General features: G+C 42.3%; 1 protein-coding gene across 1 annotated transcript in view; it reads right to left on the bottom strand.

The window, feature by feature from the left end:
* The window catches only part of LOC129109242 (oxysterol-binding protein-related protein 10-like), a 64,220-nt gene that overhangs the window by 8,140 nt on the left and 40,606 nt on the right, over nucleotides 1-15,474 (bottom strand). Inside the window, exons 4-8 of the mRNA XM_054621264.1 lie at nucleotides 12,978-13,130; nucleotides 9,893-10,415; nucleotides 4,399-4,585; nucleotides 3,073-3,255; nucleotides 2,028-2,181 (exon numbers count right to left, since the gene is read on the bottom strand). Coding sequence (XP_054477239.1) covers nucleotides 2,028-2,181; nucleotides 3,073-3,255; nucleotides 4,399-4,585; nucleotides 9,893-10,415; nucleotides 12,978-13,130 — 1,200 coding nt within the window. The remainder of the gene's footprint in view (nucleotides 1-2,027; nucleotides 2,182-3,072; nucleotides 3,256-4,398; nucleotides 4,586-9,892; nucleotides 10,416-12,977; nucleotides 13,131-15,474) is intronic.

Raw genomic sequence — 15,474 nt, 5'->3', positions numbered from 1 at the left:
TAAACAACAGAATTCAAAGTCAACAGGCTAAATAGTGAAACCTCACAGCTAAAGTAACAGCTAATGCAGCAAAGATAACTACTCTTTATTGTTTCATTTAGCTGTAAAATCTTGTCATACATCTTGATTTTAACCACATTTGAGCCAGCTCTCCCAAATCCAATTAATAAATAAATTAAATAAATGAGTGTCATGTCAAATATCATTTTTTTTCTGTCATCTGACATAGACAAATAAAACTTAAAGTTCCTGCATGGAGTGATACCTTTAGAGGAGATTTAATTTTTTTAACAGTAATATGGGTGAGGTGACCCATTAAAGCTGAAACTTCCCAACTCCCCAACTTCAGGATCAAACTGCAGCATAGCAAATGTTCCAGTGAGATATTTAGCTGGTCTGTAACGGGACCCAGATGCACTTCTTTTCCAGCTCACGTCTACAGTAACATAATGGTTTACTGGAGCGTTTTTATTGGATAGTGAACCTTAATATGATTAAGGATGTAGCCTTCCCTTAATGAAACATTTCTCCCCTGAAAAAGCTCTGTGTCATATAAAGTTGAGATGAGTTCCAGTACGGAGAAGATCAGTGCGCTGCAGCTTCAACTTAAAAAAGAAACTAGTCCCACTACATTCTACCCTGCTGCTCTCTGGAACCTACCAAACATGGTTGTTTTTCAAAGTGGCTAAATAGGTCATCCATCCATTCTGACAAACATACACCTAAACATAAAAACACACACATTGCTCACACATATGCAGTTGACGCTATATTTTACAGTGATTTGTGCAAAACTGTTGTGACAGACAAGTTGTTTAGTAAATTGTGCGAACGACTAAAAAGTGAGGGGGGGGGCAGTAGCCGGGTTCGTTTGGATCTATAGTCAGAAAATAATGTCCCATTCTGTCTGTTCTGTCTGTAATACTGTAATCTCAGAAGTGGCTGTACCCGTGTAAGATCGGCCTCCCCAACGTGTCTCTGATTGGACAGGACTGGAAGTTTGTCCTTTTTGTTCTGTCTTTGGTACCACTTGTTCTGTTCTCTCCCTCTCCTCTTCCCAGTCTCTCTCCCCCTCTTCTCTCGTCTCTGTCGGCCAGCCCTCAGCCTCGATCGCCCCTCTGGTCGTCTGGGATTGGACAGCTGCTTCTGAGGCTCCTGGTCAGTGAGCTTTCCACAGAGGGTTGTGGTACACCCAGCCTTCACCCTAGACACACACACACACACACACACACACACACACACACACACACACACACACACACACACACACACACACACACACACACACACACACACACACACACACACACACACACACAGAACAAAAGATTCAACAGCAACTCACCTTAAAGGATACAGTATTGCGGACGGCTGTAATGTAATTGCTCGAGGCAACTCCTCACAAAATCACAAATTATATAATATAATAATAATAATAATAATAATAATAATAATAATAATAATAATAATAATAATAGGAGGCACGACCACAGTCCAGGTATAATCATGATCTATGGAAACCTGCGAATGTGAACTGCCATGTTACTTGTTGCCAGAAGCGTAGTTTAGTGTTATCTAAAATGTCATGGCTGAATATTTATGTTATCTTTGACAATGTAGATGCAACGCAAGATGTCATTACGAGACGTGAGTCAGCTGGCAAGTTCCCCCCTGCTTTCTTCTTTCTATGCGTACTTTGTCAGGTTTATCAAGTTCATTTGGAAAGCTGTGGAGGGCTCTGGCACCTCAACCCCCATATGCTGTTTTGGGCGACTCCTCATTCTCCCGAATCTCTACAACGGAGCTGATGAGTGCAAAGTTAGTACAACCCATAGAGTAACAGTAGACACATGTATGTATATGTCTTTTTCCTTTAAGTAATAGGGCCTTGGTACTTTAAAAAAACACCTGCGTTACACAATACTGAGTTGGCTGAGTTCCTAAGACCTGATGGCAAAAGAACCCGTTATCGGTTACTTCTTGTGACACTAGGACTGTGGATGTCACTGGTGTGCGCTCCTCCTCACCTCTTTAATAAAATATTTGGGTTTCCAGAGGGTTTTGGTTGCAGCTCTCTGTTTGCCCTCCCTGCGTTGCCTCTCTTCCAGACGGTGTTTGTGTTCTGTGGCAGCGTCCATATTTCCAGCCTTCAGGGAGGCTGTGACGTGCTGCCAAAGACGCCTACAGACACACAACAAGAGCACTCGTCACTGTTATGCTTGAGAAACATGGTAAAATACAGCTCGCTACACAATCACATTATTTAAAGATGAACAATTTCATACTCATATTATGTGAACTCAGGACAACGCAGGGGTGGTTTAGCCATCAGCAACTTGACGATTGTGCAGTAGACATTAGGACATTCACGCCACACAGACGTTTAAGGGCTTAACAAATGAACAAATTAATGCATTGTCTTTGTTAACATTAACCATCATTGTGCCTGATGAACCTTACAGTGAAGGGGTCAATAAATAATTAAAAAATATAAAATAAGGTCTCATGATTCTTAATTACAAAAGTTCTGATCAGTCAGTTGTTGAGATGAGTCCCTGGTTCCGTTCACATATTTGGCCAAGGTGAGCATTAAGAGAAAAAATCCTGAGCAATAGGTTTAGCTTGCTACAAGCTTCACTCATCCTACTGATAATGCACCACGCTGAGCTATAAATATCTGCGTTGAAAAGTAGATGCACTGCAAGTAATAAAAGTGTCACTGGAAACCAATTAACAACTTAATTTCCTCCAGAATGTGTCTGTCATCATCTCTATCTGGTCTCTTACATTATACAATTTATTTTATATGATTTCATGTATTATCTTACAACTTAAAAAAGTGGAAGCACTAAAAAACAGTTCGATTGTAAATGACATGAAGGACCTGAACTATCAGTTGAACCGTGGTCCTAAATAAAAGTGCAACAGTGTGCTTAACCGAAGCGAGCACACTGTTAACAATGACAGCTTCTTTTTTTGTCAAATAGGGGATTTCTCATACTATATGAGCCTGTTTAGCAGCTACACCACAAATACTGATGCTGTAATAAACACGCAAACACAAAGGCTCACCGTGACTCATACTGGCCCTGCTTCTCTAGAGGCTGGATCTTCTTCTTGATGATTGGCTGCTTGGAGGTATCGATCACCTTGTTTTCCCCGTTGCTGTAGGTGAACTCCAACACCCCGTTCCACTCCCCCTGGGCCTTGCACACAATGTTTCCTGTCTGGTTGTGCTTCACCTCTGCTGTTACTCTGTAAGAGATCAACGTAGAGTTCTTTAGTATTCGGGACCGATGAGCACAGTCATCTGGGGTTGTACAGCATCCTATTATTGTTATTAGCCACATTTGAACATGTTGCCACCTCTACTTTTTGTTTGAATGTGCTGCCTTTCAACCAATAATTATCAATGACATCATATTTTTTCTGCAGAAAGAAACTGGCAGGTGTTTTGGCATTATTAGCTACCCCATTGGCTCAAAGCCAGGGTTTATTGTGCCCTTTCACTATTTTCACACCAATGTTGAAACTACACAGTCCGTATTTCTTAAAACAATACTCCACTGATTTAGTACTTCACTTCTATAACATTATCAGACTCACACTATTCCCATTCCTTTTAGTGGACCATCTACGGGAGCAATGGACCCTCTGCCTTCACCACCTACCAATCCCCTGTTCCATCAATACCTCTATTTCACTGAACTGATAACCTATTAAACTGAGGAGGAAACCAGGGACCAGCCTATGTAGGCACATCTTGCTATCTGAATAATGTACCCTTTAAATAGCAAGAAAATACTGCAGCATTGACTTTAGTCCAGGTTTTGTTGGTCAATGGCACAATCGCTTTTGCTGCCTCAAAATAGCAATGTACTTATACCTCGTATTAAGACCAACAGGCACATAAACGCAAGAACTACTTACACAATGTGGGTGCTAACTGTGAAAACGACAACTGGGTCAGTCTGAAACTAGCAATGGGGCTTTGCGAGATGACGGAGGTTAGACGACCACATTCTAATCAGGTCAGAGACTTAAGTGCCAAATTTGAAGAAATAAAAATGGACTGGATGGACAACCCCTAAACATATGCCCCCGGCCACAGCTGCCAGTGTGGAGGCATAAAAGTAGTACTAATTACATCTGGCTTTAGGCACATATGATCAGACACATACAGTATTTGCATAGACACACAAGCTCTAGTTTTTTTGGTTGGGCAAGTTTTTAATTTTTATACAATTTCCCGTTGCTAGTCTATGTTTTTGTGCCTACACCTGTCATTTCTTGGGTCTAAACGCATGTGTTTGTGCTGAGGTGTGAGGAGAGACAGAGCGATTTTGGTGGCTTTTATGGCACAAAGTTAGGTTTTCAGAGACATTGGTTGCTGCCTACCTGTGTACTTTTCCTCCATAGAAGGGTTTGGTGTGGAACGTGACAGTGGCAGAGTAGCCACTCTTGGCACAGTTGATAGTGACCTTTCCCCCGAGTTCCACCCATGGCACGGTCAGGATGGAGCGGGCGTAGGCACAGGGTAGTGTGAATACATACTCCTCATCATGCTCCAACAAATACAGCACACCTGGGAGAAACAGGACAGATTTAAAAGGGAGACAGCAGGAAGAACAACCTGTGGCTGTCTATTGTCAACACATTCTCACTCTCAACTTGTCAAATACCGATGCTTGGTCAGTGGTCCTATGCTTCAAACTAGCTTCAGAAAGTAGCTTCAGTTTTAAATGGGTCAGGAATGGCTGTCAGATTCCACTCGTTACATTCGTTGTATCGTTTCGAATAAACTACGGTGTCTACAGGAAACGTACAGTTTCTGCTTGTCACATGCACAAGATGTTTTTTCAAAATAAACCTCCAATGTAGATTTGCTCTATTTTTAGGTTTACTTACAAAACAAACTACTTGGTTTAGGCAGCAAAAGTACTTTGTTAAGCTTTGGAAAAGATCGTGGTTTGTTACGTAAAATAAATTTGTTGTTATGTAACTGGCCTTAGTTCGGAATTTACATAAAAAACTATGATAAAATAAGTCAACATTCACCTGGTTTCACACGGGACACAGACATTGGTCTCCTGGGTGATAGTCCTGTTTTTTTAAGACCCAAACATCCTCTCATCCCATCTGCTCTGAGTGAACTTTCTTACTCTTTACACTACGTCGGTTGCTCCCTCTAATAATGACTTGATAGGGTTTACATTGGAGTCAGTTGATAGCGTGGTGCTTCTCCTACAGTGTGCCATGGTATTCCGGTATCAGAACCCAGGGACACTGACTAAGCAATGGTATTTGACACGTTGGGAGTGAGAACGGGTTGTTATTGAATAATTAGTGTTGTGATTAACACAATAGGCATTCAGACACCATGTGAATCTACAAAGACAAAGCATAGCAGGTAAATATTTGAAGTGGCGTAAAAAGAGCAGTATTCCATTGAAATGTAGTGATGTAGAAGTATAAAGTGGAAATAAAAAAGTTGTGTACAAGTGACTCAAGACTATCTTTAGGTACAGTGAGAAGCGTAAGTCAGTACAAACATGTTTTTTTAGTTACATTCCAACACTACGTACAGAACATTTTCCTGGCCCTTCTCCGTGTCCTTTTGGTCCCCAACCTGTGCAGCTCCACTCAGTCTACATGTGCAGTGTAACCCCACACACTTCCACCAGACAGATCAGACTGGCAAGTGATTACTCACCAATCAGCCAGGTAAGAAGGGCTCATTAATCCTCCGCGCTGTCATGACCTCTATTTCAAGCAAAAGTGGGGTTTCATGTTATATTCTTGGAATCCCCACTTATTATGTGGATTTACTATTTTGATCGCCGTGTTGCCAATCCAAAGTGGTAGTGTTAGCGGATCCAGTGTGAATGGATTTTCATTATCTCCACAAACATAAACGGAGCTTTAAAAGCCACCATCTGCCTCTGGCTGCAGATTTGTGCGGAGTTATTTTAGCCATGCTACACTGCTACAAATAACTCAACACCCACTCGATGGATGGCCAAGACATCTCATACTGGCATTCGTGGTCCCCAGAGGATGAATCCAACTGACTATGATGATCCTTGTTGTAAGTTGGACTCACCTTCATGAGTTCCTGTCTCTAGCTTCCATGGATTTTTTAGAAAATCAACATCAATGGAGCTCAAACTATGCCGTCACATTGGGATTCAGAATCCCGCTTTGGTCCCTCGTGAGCTCCCGTCCAGCCCTCCCTCCCTGCTGCTTATATAACAGACAGCTGTCCTGTGCCCAGTCTGCTGCCATAGGCCCAGGTCTAACAAACACACATCTGTTTGCCCAATACACACACATATGGACACACACTTCCTCTTCTAAAAGACCCACAAGCAGAAAACACACACAATGTCCTTATTTCATATACTGTGAGATTTTTTCACAGATGTTTTCCTTGATTGTGTGCATGCATGCATGCATGTTTGCTTTATTGAATATGTGAAACAATGACCCACATGCTGCAGTCAGTCAGTCATGCTCTTGCCACTGCTACACCGGGAGCTGACACAGATTAATCCAGGTTGATATGCAATAAATAAAGGAAAGGAAACTGAGTAGCTTAGTTTTCATGTCACAAAACAGAACAGTTCACAGCATAACATTGTCCTTATGTGCCACTCTGGCTTGTATTAAACACACATCTTTTTCAGAGGGGGGTGGGCGGTGAACACAGGTGTGCGGCAGCCTGGAAGTGTTACAGTCTTGTTCAGCCACAGAGGGAAAGTGGCCAAGGTGACGTGCATTCCAAATCTGTCCGTCACTGACTAAGAAAGAGTTTGAGCCTGTTCTGTTTCTCAAACTTGCTTGGTGATTAAATCTTAAGCAGGGGTCAGCCACCTTTTTGATGTGAAGTGCCTTTTTTAGATGTTTTTGTTAATCAGTGTGCCATATCAACATTAAGGTTAACATTAAGTTTAATTATGACATGAAAGATAACCGGTCTGTAATTAAATTTTTCTATACAATAAAAGGCACGCGCAGCTTGCTGGGCTATGTCAACACAGCACAGAAAGGGGAGTGACTTCCTTCTCTGCTCAGGTAGATATTAATCCACTATATCTTTACAGAGCAAATTGTTGTTCGCTGCTATACTAATGCCTATTATTAATATTTGTATTATATTAATCTATTCATTAATTATTAATTAATTAACTTATTAATGCTCTATTAACCTTTTACAGGTTGGTTGCAGGGCACTGAGGAAAATTTGCTAGATGTTTTTCAGAATGACACCTGAGAAAGGTGCAAGAGGATGTAGCAGTAGCTTGGGAGGACTTACTTGGGTGAGTGTAAAGTTTGTTTTTCTATCTTTATAGAGGCATGTGAACAGAGCTGCATAGCTTGTTCTGGGACACTACTATCTGCTGCCATTGTTTTGGCAGATTCTTCTTTTGTTGCAACTGTAACAGCTTTGTCCGGTGTCAAATCTGGTTCAGCATGCAGCATTACTGCTGGGATTGGTCGCGTGTCCAATTAGCTGGTCACGGATCATCTAATCAGTTTGAATCGGAATCACATTTTGTAACAAGGTCATGTAATGCAGCCACACACTGTGCAATAGTCTTGTTTGTTTCCTGTGGGCGTTTGTTCTCTGGGGGCATGAACAACTTTCACTTTGGGCGTATTTCTGAAGCAGCAACGGAAGAGGGAGAAGCATCAACCTGTGTCTGGCAATGAGTAGATGATCCACTGTCCCTTGGCTCCTGGGAAATGGAGTAAAGTAGCTCTTTCACGAGTTTCAGGCCAAGCATTTCCCGTGGCATTTATCACCAGAGATCATTTGTGTTTGTACATCTGCTTCAACATGTCGGGAGGCATCATGTGCATCATTCAAAGCTGGCTGTGGACGTTTTTTCTCACAACGTTTCACAGATTCAGGACAGTGAAACCTTCCCAACCAAACATGCAACAGCTCTTGTTATATACAATTGTGTGATGTTTCTAATATTTCTAAAAGTAAAACATTATCAGGAGGAGGGATCGAGGACTGGTCCCCGCTAACGAATGCTTACTGCTGGCCTAATTACAGCTCGCGCTCATTGGCCCGAGGCTACAGCTACACTGGTACACACTCTTTCCACTCTCTCTCTGTCTGTCTGTCTCTCTCTCTCTCTCTCTAACAAACACACACACACACACACACACACACACACACACACACACACACACACACACACACACACACACACACACACACACACACACACTTATTAATAAAATAAGTAACACTATTTTGCTGGTTGCCTTTAGTTATTTTTCCCTTAAGTTGTCATGAGGTTTTATTCACTTAAACTTGGTCATGCTCATATGTTACTGCTGCTTAAACGTAGTGAAGCTATTTGTTTAACACATTTACATTATTGTATATAAGATGACAGTTTTCCATATTACACATTCTATTTTCATTTAACTTGTTATTCTAAAAATGACTGGTGCAGAGAGGATTGTAGGAGACCACTGATTCTAAATGACTTCAGTGATGTAAGGAGGATTTATCACTCTGAACTCAATACATCCTCAGGATGTCACCTTACCCTGAGGCTGTCCCAACATAAACATGAAGAATAGATTTTAAGTCAGCACGTCGGATGCATGGGTGTCTAGTGTGTGTAGTTTCACAGCAGCCTGCCGTTGGTTGTGTAAGATGTAATCAAGGTAAACACAAAATGCAAACTTGATGCATGATGGCACTTTGTTTTGCTGTAACATTTTTCCAATTAGAGGCTGCAGATGGAGCACACATATGAGTGCTGCTGTTTCGGAGGGCTGTGGGGATTTAATCAGCTGAAGGAGGCTCTCACACAGTCTGCAAACAGCTGTGGATGTTAGATTGCGGTAATGATTAACCATTTAATCCATCTGACAACAGACTGCCCTGACATTTTAAGTTTTCCTGTCATGTTATCCAAAACCTCATGAACTTTTTCCAAATATCCACTGGTATTTGGTACTGAAATAATAATTAAAGACCCAAATTTCACCAAAATACCATTACCTAACCTTGCAGCTGTGATTGGTATTTGACTACCTGGTTGGCCTTTGAGCACACTTCAATGTATCCTCACCTTAAGGTGTGAATGATATCTTAGAAGACAGTCATTTTGTTATTTGTGAATTTTCCTTCACAGGAAACAACTCTGTTAGGTTTAGGCAACAAAACTACATACTTATGTTTTGGAAAAGATCATTGTTTGGGTACTAATAAACCATAGAAGTTTGGTTACTGCAGTACGCAAGTTACATGACAAATAAAACATCGATGATTTCTCGTTTCCCATGGAGAACGAACAGCGGCCCCCTGGGTTGTTGGACCCATGTAATGATCCCTCCCGACCGCCATGTGTTGGCTTTTGGAGTCTTTATACTTCCTCATTCGCGATTACATTGATAACATACGCAGTGATTTCATGGGATATCTAAGAATTACAGCACACTTTGTTTTTGGTGGATATAGCTACAAACGCTGGATGAGAACAGCCTGCCTTGGTGAAGGTCACGTATTTTTAGACCCACCCATCCACCCCGACATTTCCTTCCGTCGAGGACTTTGTTGCTCTTCATACTACATCACCTGTCCTGGCTCACCATTACGTGGTGTAAATACAAATCTATAACCTGGGTTGTATACGATTAATAGTGTAGTCCAATTAATAGTTACTTTTTGTAGCTATACAGTGTACAGTGTATGAGAACAGACTGCACATTTGTGCCATTACAATATAAAAACAAAGGGAAAAATTGGCTTTTCAAGGTCAGAAAAATATCACCATGTAACCATGATCCTTGTGGAACTCTTTGCAATGCTCTTGAAATCATGCACACACTAGTTTTTAGAACAGGCAACACGTTCTCTTACCTTCCCCGACCATGGAGACTCCAACAGACATGCCTAGGAACTTGCTCTTGGTCCACACATGAGTGTTGACACACATCCTCTTCTCCTTGCACTCGCAGTAGAAGCCCGACACTGGTGGGTGGTGGGACACTTGCTCCGCCACGAACCGAACACGATAGCAGTCTGAGTTTCTTCTGCTGCTGCCGTCCGTCCCCCTCTGTGGGGACCCGGGGATAGCAGAAGTGGCTGTGGGTGCCGAGTTGGGCGCAGTACAGTTGGTAGTCCTGAGAGGCCGAACACGGTCCCGAGGCACATACCAAGAACAGTGGAAGTTCTCACCCAGGATTGGGTTGTACGGCTTCTTGGCCACGGCGCCCTTACGGCCCTCGTGAAAGGCAGTCAGGTAGTACTCCACAAAGCGGACCATGCGCTCCTCTGGCGTGCGGCCGGAGGTGATGGAGAGGAACATGTCTGGGTGAGCCATGAAGTTGGCGTACATCTCCAATAGGGAGCGCTTCTCCAGGATGAAGGTAGGGAGCACCACCTGGCAGAGGGATAGATAGAGATGACCCAAAAGTAGAGATACACATTTATAATCTACTGTGTGATCATTGTGCAGACGTCCTATAATTGTGGGTATAAAAGACGTGAACAGAGGTGTTGTTGCTCTCAACATGAAAGACGGATGGCTGATGTCTGATCCATAATGTGACTTGTATGTCCTCAAAAACATCCTTAAAATCCTTCCAGTCCCGATACCTTCTTATCCTTAAATACCAGAAATTAGGTTCCAATACAAGGAAACTGCATTGTCAATTACATTTAGAGGGAATACATTGTCTTTGTCTATGATTCCTGTTGATTCATCCTAGGCAAATTAATTAATTTTTGTTTGTATCTCCTCGTCTTGCTAAAGTGGAAATCTGACAGGGGTATCTGATTTATTTTCTCTCTCATTTCATCCTTTTGCTTTCTTCTGAGCGTAGCCTCCATCACATCACTCATACACTCTTTTAGTAATTTTAGTAAAAGGGCTTCTTATGATTACCTAGGAAAATGCAACAACTAAGATCAAATTCGGGCTTTTGTTTTTTTTACCTATAGCTTACAGTTCTAAAGAACACTCATATTAACACTAGTCATTGGCGTCCACCAACATTTGTGGCTTTGAGGAGAGCATGTTAATCGTGTCTTAATAAATTATAATAGTAGTCTAAATCCCTGTTGATTTTATTTATCATATATTCAAATAGCAAAAAAGGGGCAAAATTAGCGTGTTTAACCTTATGATCTTTCCATAACTTCAGATCGCAGCTGTAGCAGATAAATACTTGTTGTCCAGTAGGTAAGGGGCTTAAGAGGAGGGCTCATAGAAAAAAGAACGTGCAAATAGAGGAGGAGACATGGATATCCTGTCTAAATGTCAGACTGTCAAAGCAAAGAACTGTTAAAGGAACAAACACATACACACACATCCCAGCTAAAGGTTGATAAATCTATAAAGTTATATTATGGTAACTAAGACAGAGGGCTGTTTGACAGCTCTATGTGTATTTTAGGCAGTAGCAGAATCAACATTGCTATAGCGAGCAGTGTCCTTTCCCATCTCTTTCCTGACAAACATCATCAGGGCACTGACACCTGAACTGGCCCATATGTACTATACAGTCCACTAACAGCTTCAATGGTACGGTGTGGTTTCATGTCATGTGATGGGGTAAATTGTACTTTGTAATTTGCTGAGACTCTTTATCGGCCTTCAGATTACATAAAGCCCAGCCCGTTACACAACCTGACTGTCCATACGATGACACCTCGCAGTCAAATGTGGTGTTTTGATCGAGCCACACCGGAGGGCCAGAGTCAAAACGTCGATCCCTGTCACACTACAACACCACCAGTCAATATGGACATGGCAAGAGCAAATGGTTGATGGATGGAGGGATGGACAGAAGGACGAAGGTTGGATAGATGGGCAGATGTCTGGATGACAGGATGAATAATGTGGTTCTATCAATACAGTTGGATCACGAGAATGCCCCCAGCCCTTTCATAATCTGCCTACAACCCCCCCCCCCCCCCCCCTCCTCCCCCAACCCCCACCGCTCTCAGGTATTCGAGGTCAGAACCCCCTTCTGTTGAACATTGCCCGCACATTATCCCTGCGATCCAGAGCACTGGTCCAGCAGTAATCAGATTGAGCTCACTGGTCTGAGAGAGTCATCGCAATCACATGACCAGAGGACATCTGACAGTTAACTACGACCCAAAAACACAGAGGGTGGGGGGGTGGGGGGGTGGTAAGACAAAGAGGAAGGCAAGTGTTAAATAAAGACGGAACAAAAAACAGACAACATCTTCCTTGTGTATTATTTACAGCAATGGCCCAAATATAGACACTAGTTTCACCACGGTACACTGATGGTAACAACTGATAACGCGATGCGTGTTGTGCTCTCCCATTTGCGCTGGTCTACACTGCCGGGATGGGTTCATTAATCCAACCGGTTCTCACTTATACCTGAATAGTGTTTACCACCCACTGTGGAATATAACATGTCTCCTGCTGCCTTCATGAAATAAAGTATGCTTGCTTATATATTACCATGATGGAGTGTGAAAAACAAAAAACGGTTCACAAATACTGACTAGTATCATTTCTGAATTATATTTGGGGAATTATGACTTCTCTAATACTTTTTACTACTATATTATCACTTGAACAACAGCAGTTCGAGTGGGGGAGTCAACTCGGTGGGTCAGGTACGGCCACTCGATGCTGGAGGATCCCCTCGTGAGAGCTCTCCCCAGGGCCGGCTGGTCCACTGGGCACATTTATTCCGCCATTGCCAGCTCCATGTCAGTTTGAAAGGCCCGGGGTGAAGGCGGCTTGCAGCTCTGACTGTAAGCTTTACAGCCCCCCTCCCCTGGACCTCGCCGCACAGCATTGTTTTAGATGAAACAGAACAAAGTTGTGGGATGGCGCTGTGTCGCACAGCTGTAGAAGTCTGCTGTCAGAAAGCTTGGACAGGGGCTTTCTGATTGAACGTTGGTCTTTTCACACACTACTAAATCCTAAATGATGAAGGCAGAACCTTTCATTTACCCGTGTGAGGTCCATGCCAAGTTTGAGCTGTGACAGGAGGTGAAGCATGATGCTTCGCTGATCATCCAGAACTCCCAGGTCCTCCTCTTCATTGTCCTCTGTGTCTGTGGTCTCTTCGCAGGGATCCAGGGTTTCTTGGCTGCTGGTTTGGCCCTGCTGGAGTCCCTGGTGGTGGAGACACAAATAACTATTGGTAAAGCTAGTAAGAAGGCATAGGCATGAAATAGATAGCATAGATAGCGGAAGGGGAGGAGAACACCATGGTTTATACCCGCAGTCTACATCCGATGAGTCAGACTACAGGGACATAGACAGATATAGGCAGACATAATGCATATATCAGCATGTTGCATTGTCTATTTAGACTGTATGGGACGTTTGGGAAGATCAAAACAAAGTACAGCTCGACAAACACTCTCATTTAGTATTTCTTAAGGCGTACACTGTGTGGTCAAAAGGTTGGGACAATCCTTCCACATACCTTTTGGCCTCTGCCTGTTTGTTGAGGTGATGGCCTCTTTGTTCCAATTCAGGGTATACTTAGACGCTACAGCAAAAAATGACCCTTTAGATAATCATGCACTTTCGCCTTTGAGGCAACAGTTTGGGTTTGAACATTCCCTGTTTCTTCTGTCCAGAAACATAGACATTCATTGTGTCCTGTGGTTTGCAGAAACGCACTAGGGAAACAATTTTTATGGCAACTGGGTTGTGCTTGAATGTTCCGATGGGCCTCTTGACCATATAATGGCAGTAACTTGTCATGAAGCAGATATCTGCCAAAGTTACATGGAGTTATGGAGTCTTATCACCCGGCCTGGTGAAAAGACAACTACCATCCTTTCTCAACCTCTTTCCCATCTATCTAATTTTCCCTCCTTTGTTTGTTACTTTGCCTATTGACTGGGCTGTACATCCTCAGCTGGAGCATGAAATGAATCGATTGATCAGAAGAACAGGACAGACCGGTCTCTAAGTCGCATCCCTCTTATCTCCAGATTAGGTTATTATCATCAAATTATTCTAACTGAACAAATGGAAAGATTCTTAAAGACCACATTTGAAGAGTCTGACAATAAAAGAGGAAACTGTGGCATTCAAATGGAATCATTTCAATGTTAATGGTCATTATTAAAAGTATGGTTTTGGAGAGATTCCGGAGTCCATCACGGCTTTCCCTGTCCAGCCTCCCAGCACTCTGATTGGATCCTCCATCTGCAGCAGCTGAGGCGAAAGAGAGCCGTACTCTTATTGTTGCTAATGCATAATGTAAGAAGGAGCAGCCAGGCCCCACAGCATAGAGGGGACTCAGAAGAGATCCCTTCTCTGGCCAATTAATCATTACTCTTTGTGATGTTTGTTAGTTTAACACTGTAACATGTGGAAGCAGAAAAAAAGTGCAGGGACAGTCAGGATTGGTTTTAGGTAGATGTCTTCATTTTTTTGTAATGAGCAAGTTTGTGAGTTCCAATTCAGCTCCATGTAGTTCGTCCCATGTAAAAAAATAAAATATCAAGTTCATGGATATGCCGGGAAATTGAGCTCAGAGGAATGCAAATGTAAAAAAATAAGTTGTAAATATCATGAATGAAAAACAATAATTCCGTAAATGTATCCTCTAAATCATTAATGTGAAGCCAAAATGGTAGGCAGGAAAAATAATTCCTCAAATGAAAACCATAATTCATAAAAAAGACGAGGGAAACTAGCAACTAAAGCAACATTCAAATTGCCCATTGCCCTGAATGAAGGTAACCGCTGCTCCCTCTACACAGGAGGGAATAGCATCAGGTGCACGATCGTAGATGCCAATTACATGTCCTTAAAAGTAAGGTAACATTTGTTAAACAAGTGCTACGTTTCCCTTCTATTTCATTTCATGATGAATACATTCTTTTTTTGTGACTGCAGAACTCTGAGTCTAAAAATGGGAGAAAAGCCCTGATTGGAACTGAGCTACTGATTGCAGTGGTTTGCTGGACAGACATTTTTGCCATCACTAACCCGGCCTGGTCTCCCTTCAAGGGCGTCAAATACCACGATTGGGCAGAAACCCTCTGCGTCTTGATACAAACGCACAAGGCACATTTTAGTGTGTATATGAGGAGCACTGGGCTTTTCAACTAGATCCAATGTGAACCCATCCGGGTGATTATTAGACGGTCAGAGTCTAAGTCGACTAAGGCGGTAAGAAGGGGTGGTGGTGGATGGAAACACTTGGAAAACATGTTACATTAAAAGATGTGTTACTTTCAAATCTAAATACCTACTTTTAGGCAATAATAAACATGTGCATTACATATAGTTCCATTGTTTGTTCACAATAAAAATGCCAAATACACAACTTTACGTATAATGATATTAAATATTATCAATAAATAACTAGGATTTGTGACTCAAAATAGCCCTGAGCAAGTGTGTTCATCGCAGATCTTACAGAGACTTTGTATTAATTTCTGTATTACCTATAGTGGTAGTATAGACAGCCTGACTGACA

This window comes from Anoplopoma fimbria, chromosome 20 (assembly GCF_027596085.1).
Source record: "Anoplopoma fimbria isolate UVic2021 breed Golden Eagle Sablefish chromosome 20, Afim_UVic_2022, whole genome shotgun sequence".
NCBI lineage: Eukaryota > Metazoa > Chordata > Actinopteri > Perciformes > Anoplopomatidae > Anoplopoma > Anoplopoma fimbria.
This window is presented reverse-complemented; position numbering and strand designations above follow the sequence as displayed.